The sequence below is a fragment of the Artemia sp. Qi Xiang Cuo genome, chromosome 1, assembly GCF_049724085.1.
Source record: "Artemia sp. Qi Xiang Cuo chromosome 1, ASM4972408v1, whole genome shotgun sequence".
Classification (NCBI taxonomy): domain Eukaryota; kingdom Metazoa; phylum Arthropoda; class Branchiopoda; order Anostraca; family Artemiidae; genus Artemia; species Artemia sp. Qi Xiang Cuo.
This window is the reverse complement of record NC_142794.1, coordinates 58,960,168-58,973,378: the sequence shown is the minus strand read 5'-3', so window position 1 is coordinate 58,973,378 and position 13,211 is coordinate 58,960,168. Positions and strand designations below refer to the sequence as shown.

Below are 13,211 nucleotides of genomic sequence, written 5' to 3'. Positions count from 1 at the left end.
TGGTGGGTCCTGACCTCTAACAGGTCACGCGAGATTGCGTTATCCTTAACATAGGTAAACAATCTCCTAATACGTAACGATCAGGTGTACTATACTATTAGATAACAATAACACCTGCTAATTGTCATCGGAATTTCATCGGAATTGTCAGAGTCACAAGCATTTACAGTGACAGTCTCAAGTAGTCACAGTCTTGGTTGCAAGCAGTTGAAGTTACAGTTAAAGTCCCAGTCGCAAGTAAATGTATCCTTTTGTTAACTTGATGGCAAATAAGCTAATTAAGGCTTTATAAAAGCTTTAAAGCAGCCTTCTCAGAAGATTTTCGCACATTGTTCAAACCTTAAAAACGAATTGATAGCTCTTTATTTACTTCTGGATTTAAAGGAGGGTGAGGTAACGATCCTTTTTCAGTCACTTTGACCGTGCCCACTCCTTTGACCCAAAATCTAAAAATTGTGTCATGGTCTCATAATAATTTATACGAGTAAATTGTTCGTATAAATTACTTAGTTTTTCCAAATTTCGTTTTTTTCGAGGCCTTGCTCTCCCCAATGTCAGCCCTTATGTATAAGCTTGTCTTTGGTGCGCTTGAGGCTCCAAAGCCCTCCTAGAATCACAATTTTGAATTGTTTATTATTTTGCACTGAAAAGGCTTGTCTTCATATTCGCAGATCATAGACACTTATATATATTAAGGGAAAAGGTCCTGAAAAATTGTTATTCAGTTGACTTTACCTGATTTTTATTTCTTATTTACCTGATTTGAGTCACGCTTAGTTGTAGAATTCGTTTAGAATAGTAATTTTAAAATCTACCCAAAAATAAAGCTAAAATCAATATTAGTTAATCAAAAACAGCAACAATTCACTTAGATGAAAAGTTTATTTTTGTAAAAGGGTGCTGGGGCTTTTTATTTACCATTCTAAAACACTTTGAGGGCAAATTGACTAGGGTTCACTGAAGCTGGAACGAACATTTTGTCCTTGCTCTTAACGATGTCAACCATAAAAGAATTTCATAATTTTCAGCCTTTAGTCGAATCCTCAAAATACACTATCCTTTGTTATCAACCAGACAAAGAAGTTGGTGGGCATTTAAATTTTGTGTCAAGAAAAACCTGAATATTATCAGGTTCCGGATTTGAAAAATTCTTTGAAACACCGCCTTCTACATCAACCAATCAACAGCTTTGCCGCTTCTTGCTCTTAATGCCTTGCCGCCAGCAAACTTTGACCGACGAAAAGAAGATTTCATTGTGAATCGTGTGTCGGGAAAGGTTGTGAATGAAATGGTTCCGTTATGAAATGCAGCTCAATATTTGGCTCGAGGATTGAATGCTATATTTCGGGATTATTTGATATGCTTTTTACAGGTATAAGGTTTTCTTCGGCCTTTTGATTTGACTTTGGAAGACTGTTTTTGTTTGTAAGGCCTTTTCAATTGTAAGCAAGGCTAAATCAGGCTTTCATTTAAGTCACTAGCTTTAATAAAGTATATAACCTTTTTAATAGTCTGTGCAACTCATTATGGTAAAATTCTACTTTAGCTACTTTTGACTTTCTTGGAATGGGGTTAGGTTAGGGAAATGAAACCTTCAGGGATGGGTCTACAGGCTAAAGTATGTCCTGGGAAGGTGTTTTGAAGTACCTACCCCCACCCCTTCTCCCTCTAGAGGGTCCTGAAATTTGCTTACATGACAGGTCTATAGCCTACTGATTGAAATTTTGACAATACAACATTTTACCTTAATTTTCAGTTATCAGTTTTTTTTTCTCTGGCTTTAGCTCAGAAGATGCAATCTAAGTTATTTGAGCGTAATTTTAAGCCATATCAATGTTTTATTTCCAAAATTTAGGAAATGTATTTGTATATCTTTAAAACCTTATAAATTGGTATTGAGCAAAGTGTTGAAGCTGAAAACAATTTTGTTGTACTTCATTTAAGCAGAAGATCTATATTGCAAGGTTTCACTTCTATAACTCACAGATTTTTAAAGGTCATCAGAGGTCAGGACCCTCTAGAGGGAGAAAGAGTGGAGGTAGGTACTTCAAAATCTCTTCCCAGGACATACTTTAGCCTGTAGACCCATCCCTGAAAGTTTCATTTTCCTCATCTAACCCCTTTCTAAGATAGTCAAAAGTAGCTAAAGTAGAATTTTACCCTCATTATTTTTGGCAAGCTAGCAGACACCTTGGCTAAATGTGCCTATAGCTTATGCCAGGTTGAATAGCATTTTTTGGATTGAATGCTATATTTTGGGATTATTTGATATGCTTTTTACAGGTAGGCCTATAAGGTTTTCTTTGGCCTTTTGATTTGACTTTGGAAGACTGTTTTTGTTTGTAACGCCTTTTCAATCATAAGCAAGGCTAAATCAGGCTTTCATTTAAGTCACTAGCTTTAATAAAGTATATAACCTTTTTAATAGTCTGTGCAGCTCATTATTTTTGGCAAGCTAGCAGACACCTTGGCTAAATGTGCCTATAGGCTACCTTATGCCAGGTTGAATAGCATTTTTTTCTAGGCTGCCTTCAAGGCCATACCCAGGGGGGTGGGGTAGGGTGGTTTGACCCTCCCCCCCCCCAAAAAAAAATGTTTGTCTGACTTGTAAAAACATAACAAGCTTACCGTATCTTGGTATTAATAAATAAATAACAAAAATGTATATAAACAAATGTAGGCTATGCGTTTTTTGATTTTTTTTTGTGTTCTCCCCTCCCCCCTTGGCTGCCTTAGAGAATTATTGTAGGCTATCTCTGAGGCTATTTATTAATGACCATTCAGAAAAGTGACCATGATATAAAGTTTAGTTTAAACTTACCTCCCATTTACATCAGGAACAAAATTTGCCCCCCCCCTAATGTTGAAATATATACCCTGAATTGGCATATATAGGGAGGGGGGCTGAAATTCATTTCCGATAGAAATGATTATTATATTTGTAATCAGCATAAAAAAGGCATCAAGTGGTATATTCACTTTATGCATAAGTCAATAATATGATTTGGTAGAAATTTACCAAATCTATTTGTACCAGTTTTATTTTATTCAGATGTTTCCTCCAGAAGAATGGTAGGCTAATTCTCAACTGTTGCTTGCAATTTTCAGGAAAATACTCAATAAATGTCTTCCACACTTTGATAGCTCTGCCCAGCATATACATATATATATATATATATATATATATATATATATTGGAAATTCATTTCTGATAGAAATTCATTGGTAGAAATTTACCAAATCTATTTGTACCACTTTTATTTTATTCAGATGTTTCCTCCAGAAGAATGGTAGGCTAATTCTCAACTGTTGCTTGCAATTTTCAGGAAAATACTGTGGGTGGGGGCTAATATTCATTTCCAACAAAAATGATTCTTATATTCATAAAGAGCATAAAAAAGGCATCAATGGTGTACTCATTTTATTCCTAAATCAATAATATGATTTGGTAAATATTTACCAAATTTTAAACTTACCTCTATAGTCAGAAATGCATCCTAAATCCAAATTTAATAATCGTTCACATCAGAAATGAACTTTACCCCCCCCCCCTAATGTGCAAATATATACAAAATATGTGCAATGCAAATATATATATATATATATATATATATATATATATATATATATATATATATATATATATATATATATATATATATATATATATATATATATATATATATATATATATATATATATATATGCTGGGCAGAGCTATCAAAGTGTGGAAGACATTTATTGAGTATTTTCCTGAAAATTGCAATCATATTATTGACTTACGCATAAAGTGAATATACCACTTGATGCCTTTTTTTATGCTGATTACAAATACAATAATCATTTCTATCGGAAATGAATTTCCAATATATATTTATATATATATATATATATATATATATATATTTATATATATATATATATATACCCAATTGGTATATATATATATAGGCTAGAGGTGGAGGTAAAGTTCATTTCTGATGCAAATGCTTGTTAAATTTGGATTCAGGATGCAATTCTGATTATAGAGGTAAGTTTGTTTCTTAGCTACCTGAATAGTCTGTTAATATAAACCTTACCTAAATCCAGAGCCCAAATGACCCCCTGGTAAGCTATTTGGAAGTGCTTACCTCCATCATTACCCCTCAATAGGGTCTGACCTTTAATGGCTTTTTAGAATCTTTTGTGTTATAAGAGTGAAACTTTAGAAATTGATGTCCTACTCAAGTGATCCACAAGGAAATTATTTTGAGCCCAGTGGCATAATTTTGTCAAAATCCAGGGGGCAAAGTTGGAGCCAATTTTTCCAAATCAAGTAAAAATGACTCTAAAAACTGAAAAAAATAAACCATTTAGTACCTAAAAGTAACTATATAGTACTATAAAACCAAGGCCTGAGAGGGGCATATGACATGCTGTCATATGACAAAATTCAGGCAAAATGATAGGATTTGCATAAAAAAAACTAGAGCTAATTAAAAAAGCAATTGAAAACTAAATATTAAGGTAAATATTTTGGTCAAACTTTAATCAGGTAAAATTGTCATCTATGCTATGTTCTAAATTCTAAAGTAAGGAAAGGGCAGATATGGTAGCTAGATAAAACCTTTTCAATATATATTATTGGTAATAAATTCTGGTACTTTCCCATTATATGGACACTTCAGCTATAGACAGTCAAATCAATGCAGTGCTGGAGACTTGTAAAGTGGGTAACTGGTATCTAAATTGATCAAAGAGTATGTTTTCTCTTTGAATTTACAATATTTAAACTGTTGTTTTTTGGGGTTTAGGGGGGAGAAAAGGGTACCTAGGTTAGGCTACATATTTAATATTTGCAATGCTTTATCCCCCCCCCCTAATGTGCAAATATATGGCCCAAATTTGTTTATAAACTATTATATATATGTCCTATTATATTTCAGTTCATTAGCATTAACCAAACTTGACTTTTTAGAAGTGCCCATATAGCTAGTAATAAGCCCCTCAGCTAGTAATTTGCCAAAAAGCAACTAATGATAAAAAAGACTAATACTATTCAATTTCCCACTCACATGCCAAATATAATCTTATCTACCACAACTTTTTCTTATTTTGTTGGATGACGCAACTTAAGGATTTAAGGTAATAGCATGAATACCCTCTCCTAATGTGGCAAAATATACCCCTTTGTGTAAAAAAATTCTGAATAAGGCACCAAGATAATAAATTTCCTTCTTGGGACTCTGAAAATGTGATAATAAAAATTTTCTGGATACTATGTTAAATTTACTTTGTTATTATGGTGCTTTCTGTTTTGCCTACATTGCCTTTCTGTTTGTTTAGTTTTGTATGTAGCTTACAGCTATCTTTTGCTTCATTAGGGGGGTGGGGTGCAATAATCATGGAAGTTAATATAAAAAGATAATTGAGGAACTTGAAATAGTTGACTAGACCCTCACATCATAAAGGAATGTTGGTATAACATGGCAATATGTCAAAGAACCTTTGATTGACCTAGAAAGGAGACACTCATTGGCTAGCTTCATAAAAATACCAAAGACTTTACCATGTATCCCCAAAAAAACTCAGAAGAGCAAGAAATAAAATGAAAAAGAAATGGGGCAAATACAAGAAAATTCAAACAGAAGAGGATTTCACCAAGTATAAACTACCAAGAAGTTAGGTGACGCCAGTGGTTAGATCTACCTTCTCTGAGTATGAAGAGAAGCTAGCAAATCATAGCAATGACAATCCAAAAGCCTTTGGAAGGTAGGTGCTCTCCAGAAAACCAGTCAGACACCTCATACCAGAAATTACCTCACCAAGTGGGGATAATATACCACTCCCAACTGAAATAGGAAATAAACTTAACCAATCTTTTTACCTTAAACCTTAAATTACCTTAAATTGCAGTTAGGAGCAATCTAAGGATTTCTCCTTGCAGAGCTCTGGAATGATGACTAGTTGGGTGCAGGTTTACTGGTGACCTGGTGCAGTTCCATCTTCAATAGCATCCCAATTGAGTTTACATTCTCTGGAGGATCACTCATCATCTAGCCTTAAAAAAAAAAAAACATCAATGGATTCAACAGTAATTGTTTTGTTAAATAGTTTGTTCCAATTATTGACAATACATGTTGAGAAGAAATGAGTACAGACTCTAGAAATTGTAGACTGCTTGACAAGTTTCAGGTGATGACCTCTAGTTTTTGAATTGTTACCAACAGTAGGGAATACAGCTGGGAGATTATTAGCCCTCAATAACTTGAAGCTAAAATAGCATTCCCTCTATTTCTCCTGTAAACAAGTGTAGGGAAATTCAGCTTTGATAGTCTAACAAGGTAGGAAAGCTCTTGCATGCCAGATATCACTTTAGTAGCATGTTTCTGCACATCTTAAAGAACTTCTAAGTCTTTTTTTAAAATATGGAGAGGCAAGAGACATTCCAACTTCAAGCTTAGGATGCACAAGTACTTTATAAAGAAGACTGATGATTTTATGATTTAAAATTTTTTTTGATGATTTGAAAAAAAGTTTTTGAGGAAGACCCCTATGGGAAACTTCCAAAACTACCACCTATGCATGTAACTACTCCCTATGCCGAAGATGACATTCACTATTGACAATGTCCATAGGTGTTTATCTAAGATCAATGTAACTAAAACAATAGGTCCTGATGGAATCCATCCAAGGCTCCTGAAAGAACTGGCAAACCAGATAGTGTCTCCATTAACCAACACCTTTAAATACTAGTAAAGTTCCCAAAGATAGGAGATCTGCCAATGTGCTTTCTGTATTAAATAAAGGAAAACTGATAGGTGCCAAAAACTATAGACATGTCAGTCTGACCTCTATCCCCTCTAAAATTATGGAAGGCATGGTAAATGACGCAATCATAAATCACCTGGTAACCTACAATCTTTTGCCCAACTGCTTTAGAGAAAGGCACGTCAATAGAGACAAGCTTGCTTGATGCCTAAGATGACAATACTAAGCTCATTTGTAACAGGATTCCAGTTGACGTTTCTCTACTTGATAAGATCCCTCATAGACTGAAGTTACAACTAGAATGCCACCAAATAATTAAAGAAGTTGTTGACTGGGTTATGGACTTGACAGAACCCACTTCGTTATTCTCTATGCTTTTAGTGACTCACCACTTTATGAGCCACCACACTAGGTGGCTCACTAGCTACAGCCACTCCAATCTAACCCCAGTAGGTGAAGTGTTTTCTTGGTGTTATAGTCAACTCCCAGCTGGAGTTCCATCAGCATACCCTCTTAGCTGCTGCAAATGCAGGGTGACATCTTGGCATCATCAAAAGAACCTTTGTCTCCTGCAACCAACATGTTATCTAAAAGCTGTAAACATCTGTGATAAAATCAGTGCTGGAGTTTGGTATGACACTTGCCTCTCCTCAATTCAAGGGAGACAAAAAATCCCTCGAAAGTGTCCCGCAGTGTGCAACCAAAATGCCATACAACTTGAACAACTCCCCTTTGCAATGAGGGGCTTGCAGCATTGAAAATTCCACCCCTTGTTTACAGAAGAAAAAGGGATGATGTTATCACAGCTTTTAAGCATCTACAAGCCAACCCTAGATCAAGCCTTCTTCCCATCAACCCCGACCAGAGAACCTAGGGAAATTCTCATAAGATTACCCAACAAACTACCAACAGCAGAGAATGCTACCACTTCTTTTCCAACCGTGTTGCTCCATTTTGGAACTTCTCAGGCAATCAAACCATCCAATCTCAAACCCTGGAGTCATTCAAGCATGTTGTGGACAGGGACTGGGAACAGAGGGGATAACGTCTGTACTGGGGCACTCCAGAGTCCTCAACCTAACATGCTTATGCAGTAATGACTTTGAAGTCATTACTGGACCATTGTAAGGTGTACTAACTTGAGATTTTGTAAATATATTAAGTTCATGTAAACAATATTCCTATTTAATTCTTTGTTACCTGAAAGTAGAAAACCTATATTTAGTGAGCGAGCATCCCAAGAAAGCTATAAGAACGTTGGAGTTGTCCAAGAAATGACAAACAAAACTGTATAGGTATCTGTATAGTGATAGATAAAATATTGAAAAGATGTTGTTTTCTTATTGGAGTCTATATTTCTTTGACTCCAACCCGTTGAAAAGATAATTTTAATGATTCAAGTATATTTTTTTATCATATTAGGATGTATTTTTTAAAGTCAAGATACCTTTTGACAATTTCTCTGATATATCATTAAGCAGGATTTAGATAAGATATGGAAAATAAAACACTTTATTTGTGTATACTTTATGCTGTAGATGCGTGCCTATTTCTGAAAGTTTCACCTTTACAACATGAAATTTTCCTAAGCTCATGGAAGGCTGGTGTTATTTGGAGAAGGAACGTAGATTCCTCAAAAGATCTTCCCAGGGCTTAATTTAGGCTCTGGATTAATTCCTAAAAATGTCATTCACTTAACCAGTTACTTTCCAAGATAGCAAAATTCAATTGTCTAAAGTTTAACGGTTATTTTACACCTTTAGCTTAGACCAGGGCTAATACTCCTTGGAATTTCTGCCAAGATCTTGAGAATTCAGTTCTGAGCCATGGATATTGTAAAAAAAATGTGCCTCTTCATTAAATTTTTACCCTAAAAAAGTGTATTAGTTGTATTTATTATTACTATTTAATGCCTTAGATTTTTTTTTCATACCTTGTAATTTTTCATGAGTTAATCTTGATATATTGTTAAATTCTCAGAGTAAAACCTGGATGAACATCAAAACGCTCAGTAATGGAAAATTGCGATTTAGCCTGATGGCTCTTGACAAGCTTTAGAAGTTGTTGAGTGTTATCAATGAAATTCCTACAAATGAATTTACAACTCATATTAGTAGGCTACTCTAGAAGGTGTTTTCAAGTTTTAATTCCATTACTTGCCTTCTTGTAAGTTTTTAAAGATCACTTGAAAACCTTTTGTTGTATTTGAAACTCAGCGATCTTGGTGAACAAAGTGTGCAGGAATAGGTCAACAGCTCAAATTAAGGCACAAGTAGGTGTTTGAAGCCCTTCAAACTTCAACCCCTTTCCTCCTTTAAGTTCTAAAGACTGTGAAAACAGGTACCCATAAAAATTTCTTCCCATTCCCTAAATTGGGCTGAAAATTAATTCTTAAATTTTCATTATCCTAGATCAACAACTTCCTAAGTTAATAAATAGCTACACCTTTACCCTAATTTGTAACATCGTCGGAAATGTTATCTCATCTTAAAATAATTCTACAGTATAGCTAACTTCAACTGTAGACTTGTCTGCAAGAGGTCATAATTTGCTAGAAATATATTTGCACCCTAGAAGTGATTAATTACCATGCATGTTTGTATGACACTTTCAGGAACAAGTCTAGGATTTAGTCTCTTGAAGATGTATCACTTTTCGCACATTGAGCCAAATGTAAAATTAACTTTCTGACCTCAGTATGGGACCCTAGCTACTGCCCTTACTATTTCCCTAATTGTAATGGTTTAAAGATTTTTTTCCAAATGGCACTAGTAATTGTTACTGTTTGCACCAAAAGTTGTACTACATGAATGAAACCTTCGTGGATAGATCTACAGCCTAAAGTAGGGCAAAAGAAGCTGTTTTGAAGCTCCTGCCCCATAACTTCCCTACCTATAAGGCTTTAAAGAGTCTGTCAATGCCGGTTCTAGAGATGACAAATTTTTTTTCTGTACGTATATTTACTCCTCCAAGGGGGTATATTGGCAGAAGTCCTCTCAAAAGAGTTCAAGTTTAATTTATAAATTCAAATTTTATCTAAGCTTTTGATTAATTATGCAAATATACCTATTACATTGATTCTCAGCCCCTCCTTAATTGAGGATAAGTGATAATTTGAAATATTAATTGTTAATCCTTCTTTGCCAGATTTGTCTTTTCTGTTAATATTTAAGACTGATATATTAACTCTGTTCTTTTACTCATCTTTGTGCTAAGATCTTATATCTTTTGACAAACAACAGTTAAAAGTTAAATCTTAGCACTAAAATTTTACATCTTATGTCGTTCTTTTGCAATCGTCTTTCATCATTTTGTTCTGATCAGGGGTCTAAGAACAATGATGAGTATATCATCAAAGTTCTCTCGTCATTGTTCTGTGTGGCAGAAAAATGGCGTCCTTCACAATTTTTGCTAATATCAGATAGCTGTAAGATCTTAGAACCAAGATGAACAAAAGAACGGAAATCTTTGCAGAAAGATGTGAGATCTTAGAGCAAAAGAACGGCCCTATTATTTGAACCTACCCATTTTGCTATTGACAAAAATGTAACACAACTGTTAACAAAAGTGAAATATAACTTGACTTCTTGTTTTCAGTATTCTTTTTTTTTATTATGAAGTAGAGGTTAGAGTTCATTTTGCAGGAATGAACATGTAGGCCTTTATTTTCATATTTCCCAAATTTACAGAGAAAAGTTGAACTGGAAATTTGGGGAAAATAAGAAGAAAATAGACAATCTATAAGTTTGGGTTCAAAAGAGCCCCATGAATATGTACACAAGAAGATACGGAAGATTAAAGAAAAAAAAAGTCAGTTAGTCTGCACACTCACAATCCTATCTTTAAGGCAATATATGCTAGAGTATTTTCATAACCGCTTCTCAAATTCGATTTGAAATCTGTTTTTGAGGAACTTAAATGTTAGATCTTGTTTCTCATTGTACCTTATTTAGTGTAAATACTATTTTAAACAAGACTATGCATAATGACTAACTTGTTCTGTTTATAGGATTCCAACCACTAATTGTTAATAACTATAGTTTGTTCGAAATTATATCGCTACTTCTAGTTTCTCTGAAGTCAATCTTATGCAGATTCAAGTCTTAGCAATGTGTTCTATCTTACTTGAAAAATATTACCCTTGCCAGTGTTAATCTAAAATATTATTTTGATGTTTTTCTTTTGATATTCTTCTTCTTCTTTTTTATATTGCAATCTGATGGCTGTCACTTTGCTAAATTGTACTTATCCTGTTTCTCAATCTCCTCTTTTCCCTGGGTTCTCAATCCCTCTTTCTGTCCTCTGTCAGACTCTTAATTCAAATAGCGACAAAGACCACACTGCCTTTCCATCATAAACAAATAAGTAGAACAACAGGGAAATTTTTATACAAGACAGTGGAATGTGGAATTATTCATTCCACTGTCTTGTATAAAAATGTCCCTGTTGTTCTACTTATTTACTCTTAATTCCTATAAGTAATTCCTTTTTTGTTTTTCTATTTATCTCGTATTTCAGTTTTTTTTTTGCTTTATGGGTGGAAAGTTACCATGTTTCTATCCGCAGCTGCTTTGAGAGAGAAATGATGGTGCCCACCTGTTCCCCACTCCAGACAGTTGACCCCCGGAAAATTACCCCTGCATATAAAATTCAAGAGATAGAGGGAAAGAAAAACAAAAAAAAAGAATGAAGAGAAAAATAGATTTTGGAATATTCAACCGGTATTCCAGATCCAGAATATAGGGAGAATTTATGGTGCAGAATATCCTCTAGTATATTTTTTTTTATTTCTTTCAATTCGTTTTTGTGTGTGTCTGTGTGTGTTTTTTTAGGAGATAAAATAATTTGCATGCTTACTTGAAGCTTGTGTCTATTTTAAATTACTTCGTTCTGACTTGGAGTTTTGACTCTAGTTATTTAATTTATACTAAAAAAAAACCTAAAACTTACGACAGAAGGGAAAACCTTCCGGCGTTCACCTAATGGACGCGTTCTTGATTCTAAAGGGGGAACCGGTGTTATGTACAATAGATATAAGTGTCAGTCCAAGTCCAAGGGAATTAATTACCTGTAGCCTGCTTCTTAGTCCTAGTTTGTATCTTCGTGCACTTTCATTATATTGAACCCTTCCACAGTCGTCACTAATTTCATTTCTTCTAGGATTTGAACCCCCTCCCCTGGATTATTTAACTTTAGCCATTCATGGTGAGCGTGGTATTAGAATAGAAAGTTCATTTTTAATTAGCTTCATATTAGTCTGCTATCCTAGCTATATCTCATGACATCCTGGTATTTATGTACTAATAACTACACTATGCAACTGTGAATGATTGAGTTGGTTTGTAATAAGGTGCAACAATCCATGGGTGCTTTTTCCTTGCACGTCTAGTTTACCCAAAATGGATATTGATCAGATTTGAATTTAATAACGCCTATTCCTGTTAATAGAATTTAACTACATACTTGCAATGTTACAAGTAATTAATCTGCTATGCCGTACTTAATATCCTTGTCACGACTTTGCATTCATAAACTAATGCACATCTTAAATGGCTAAAATGTTTCAGGCTGTAGAAGATAGCAAATTTGGTACCATCTATTTGATGAGTATTTCCTATCGACTCTACAGCTATTAGACCAAAATTTTTCCGGCGAAAAAGTATCGGCGAAAAATGTCAAGTGAAAAAAGGAGTTTTGATAGTAGTAGCCTGATGGAGCCGAGGCAAATTCTACTTGCCAAGCAACAAGCCAATTTCGACATGGCAAGTCCTTTTGGTAAGTTTTAGAGTGAATATTTTACTATTTCCTAGCCTATATTCTTGGGCCTTTTGTTGCCTCCCTCTGCTCGCTACGGCCGGTGGCTCAGGCTTTTGGCCCTCGCAATTCCAATTCTAGTTTTCTCTAATTTTTATTTCTAGTGAGTTTGATTTAATTCATACAGGTTAAAGCCATTCACATGGCTCTAAGACTATTTTATAAAAAATTCACGTTCATGGTGGAATAGTTTAGCTTTTTTTAGTCTACGGAAAAACAGAAACAAACACACTTGGTTTTCATATACAAATAATAGGCCAAAAAAGATTGTTAGTCATCTTTTTTTTTTTTTTTTTTTTTTTTTTTTTTTTCTTTTTTTTTTCGAACAATTTGTCGTAACGGACTCTATATAAGGAGCGATCTGGGTGAATAGTAGGCCTAACACTCGAAAATAGCGGGTTTTCGTGTAAATTATTATAGCAACAGAATTGACTTTATTCTGACTTCAAATATCAAAAAATATTACGTGTAACCCAACGAAAGTAACGAGCCTGAGAAGAGGAACGTTCATGGATGCCTGTTTGTTCGTTTGTATTTTTTTCAGGGGTGATCATGTCGAACCAATGGTCCTAGAAAATCAAGATCTGACTTATTTGAATGGAAATAAGAGGTTCTAATGGCTTTTTTTAAGCAGCCAAAAAATATTG

The 13,211-nt window shown here is 34.4% G+C and overlaps 1 protein-coding gene across 2 annotated transcripts in view; it reads left to right on the top strand.

Annotated features, from left to right (window-relative positions):
- The first annotated feature begins 1,238 nt into the window (after positions 1-1,238).
- The window catches only part of LOC148956531 (uncharacterized), a 35,615-nt gene continuing 23,642 nt past the window's right edge, over positions 1,239-13,211 (top strand). The window contains exons 1-2 of one of the 2 annotated variants that reach the window (XM_089085917.1): positions 1,239-1,372; positions 12,318-12,525. In XM_089085917.1, the coding sequence (XP_088942043.1) occupies positions 12,423-12,525 (103 nt within the window). In that variant the 5' untranslated portion in view covers positions 1,239-1,372; positions 12,318-12,422. Of the gene's footprint in view, positions 1,373-2,257; positions 2,284-12,317; positions 12,526-13,211 lie in introns of those variants that run through there. The other variant, XM_089085922.1, reaches the window with a different exon arrangement.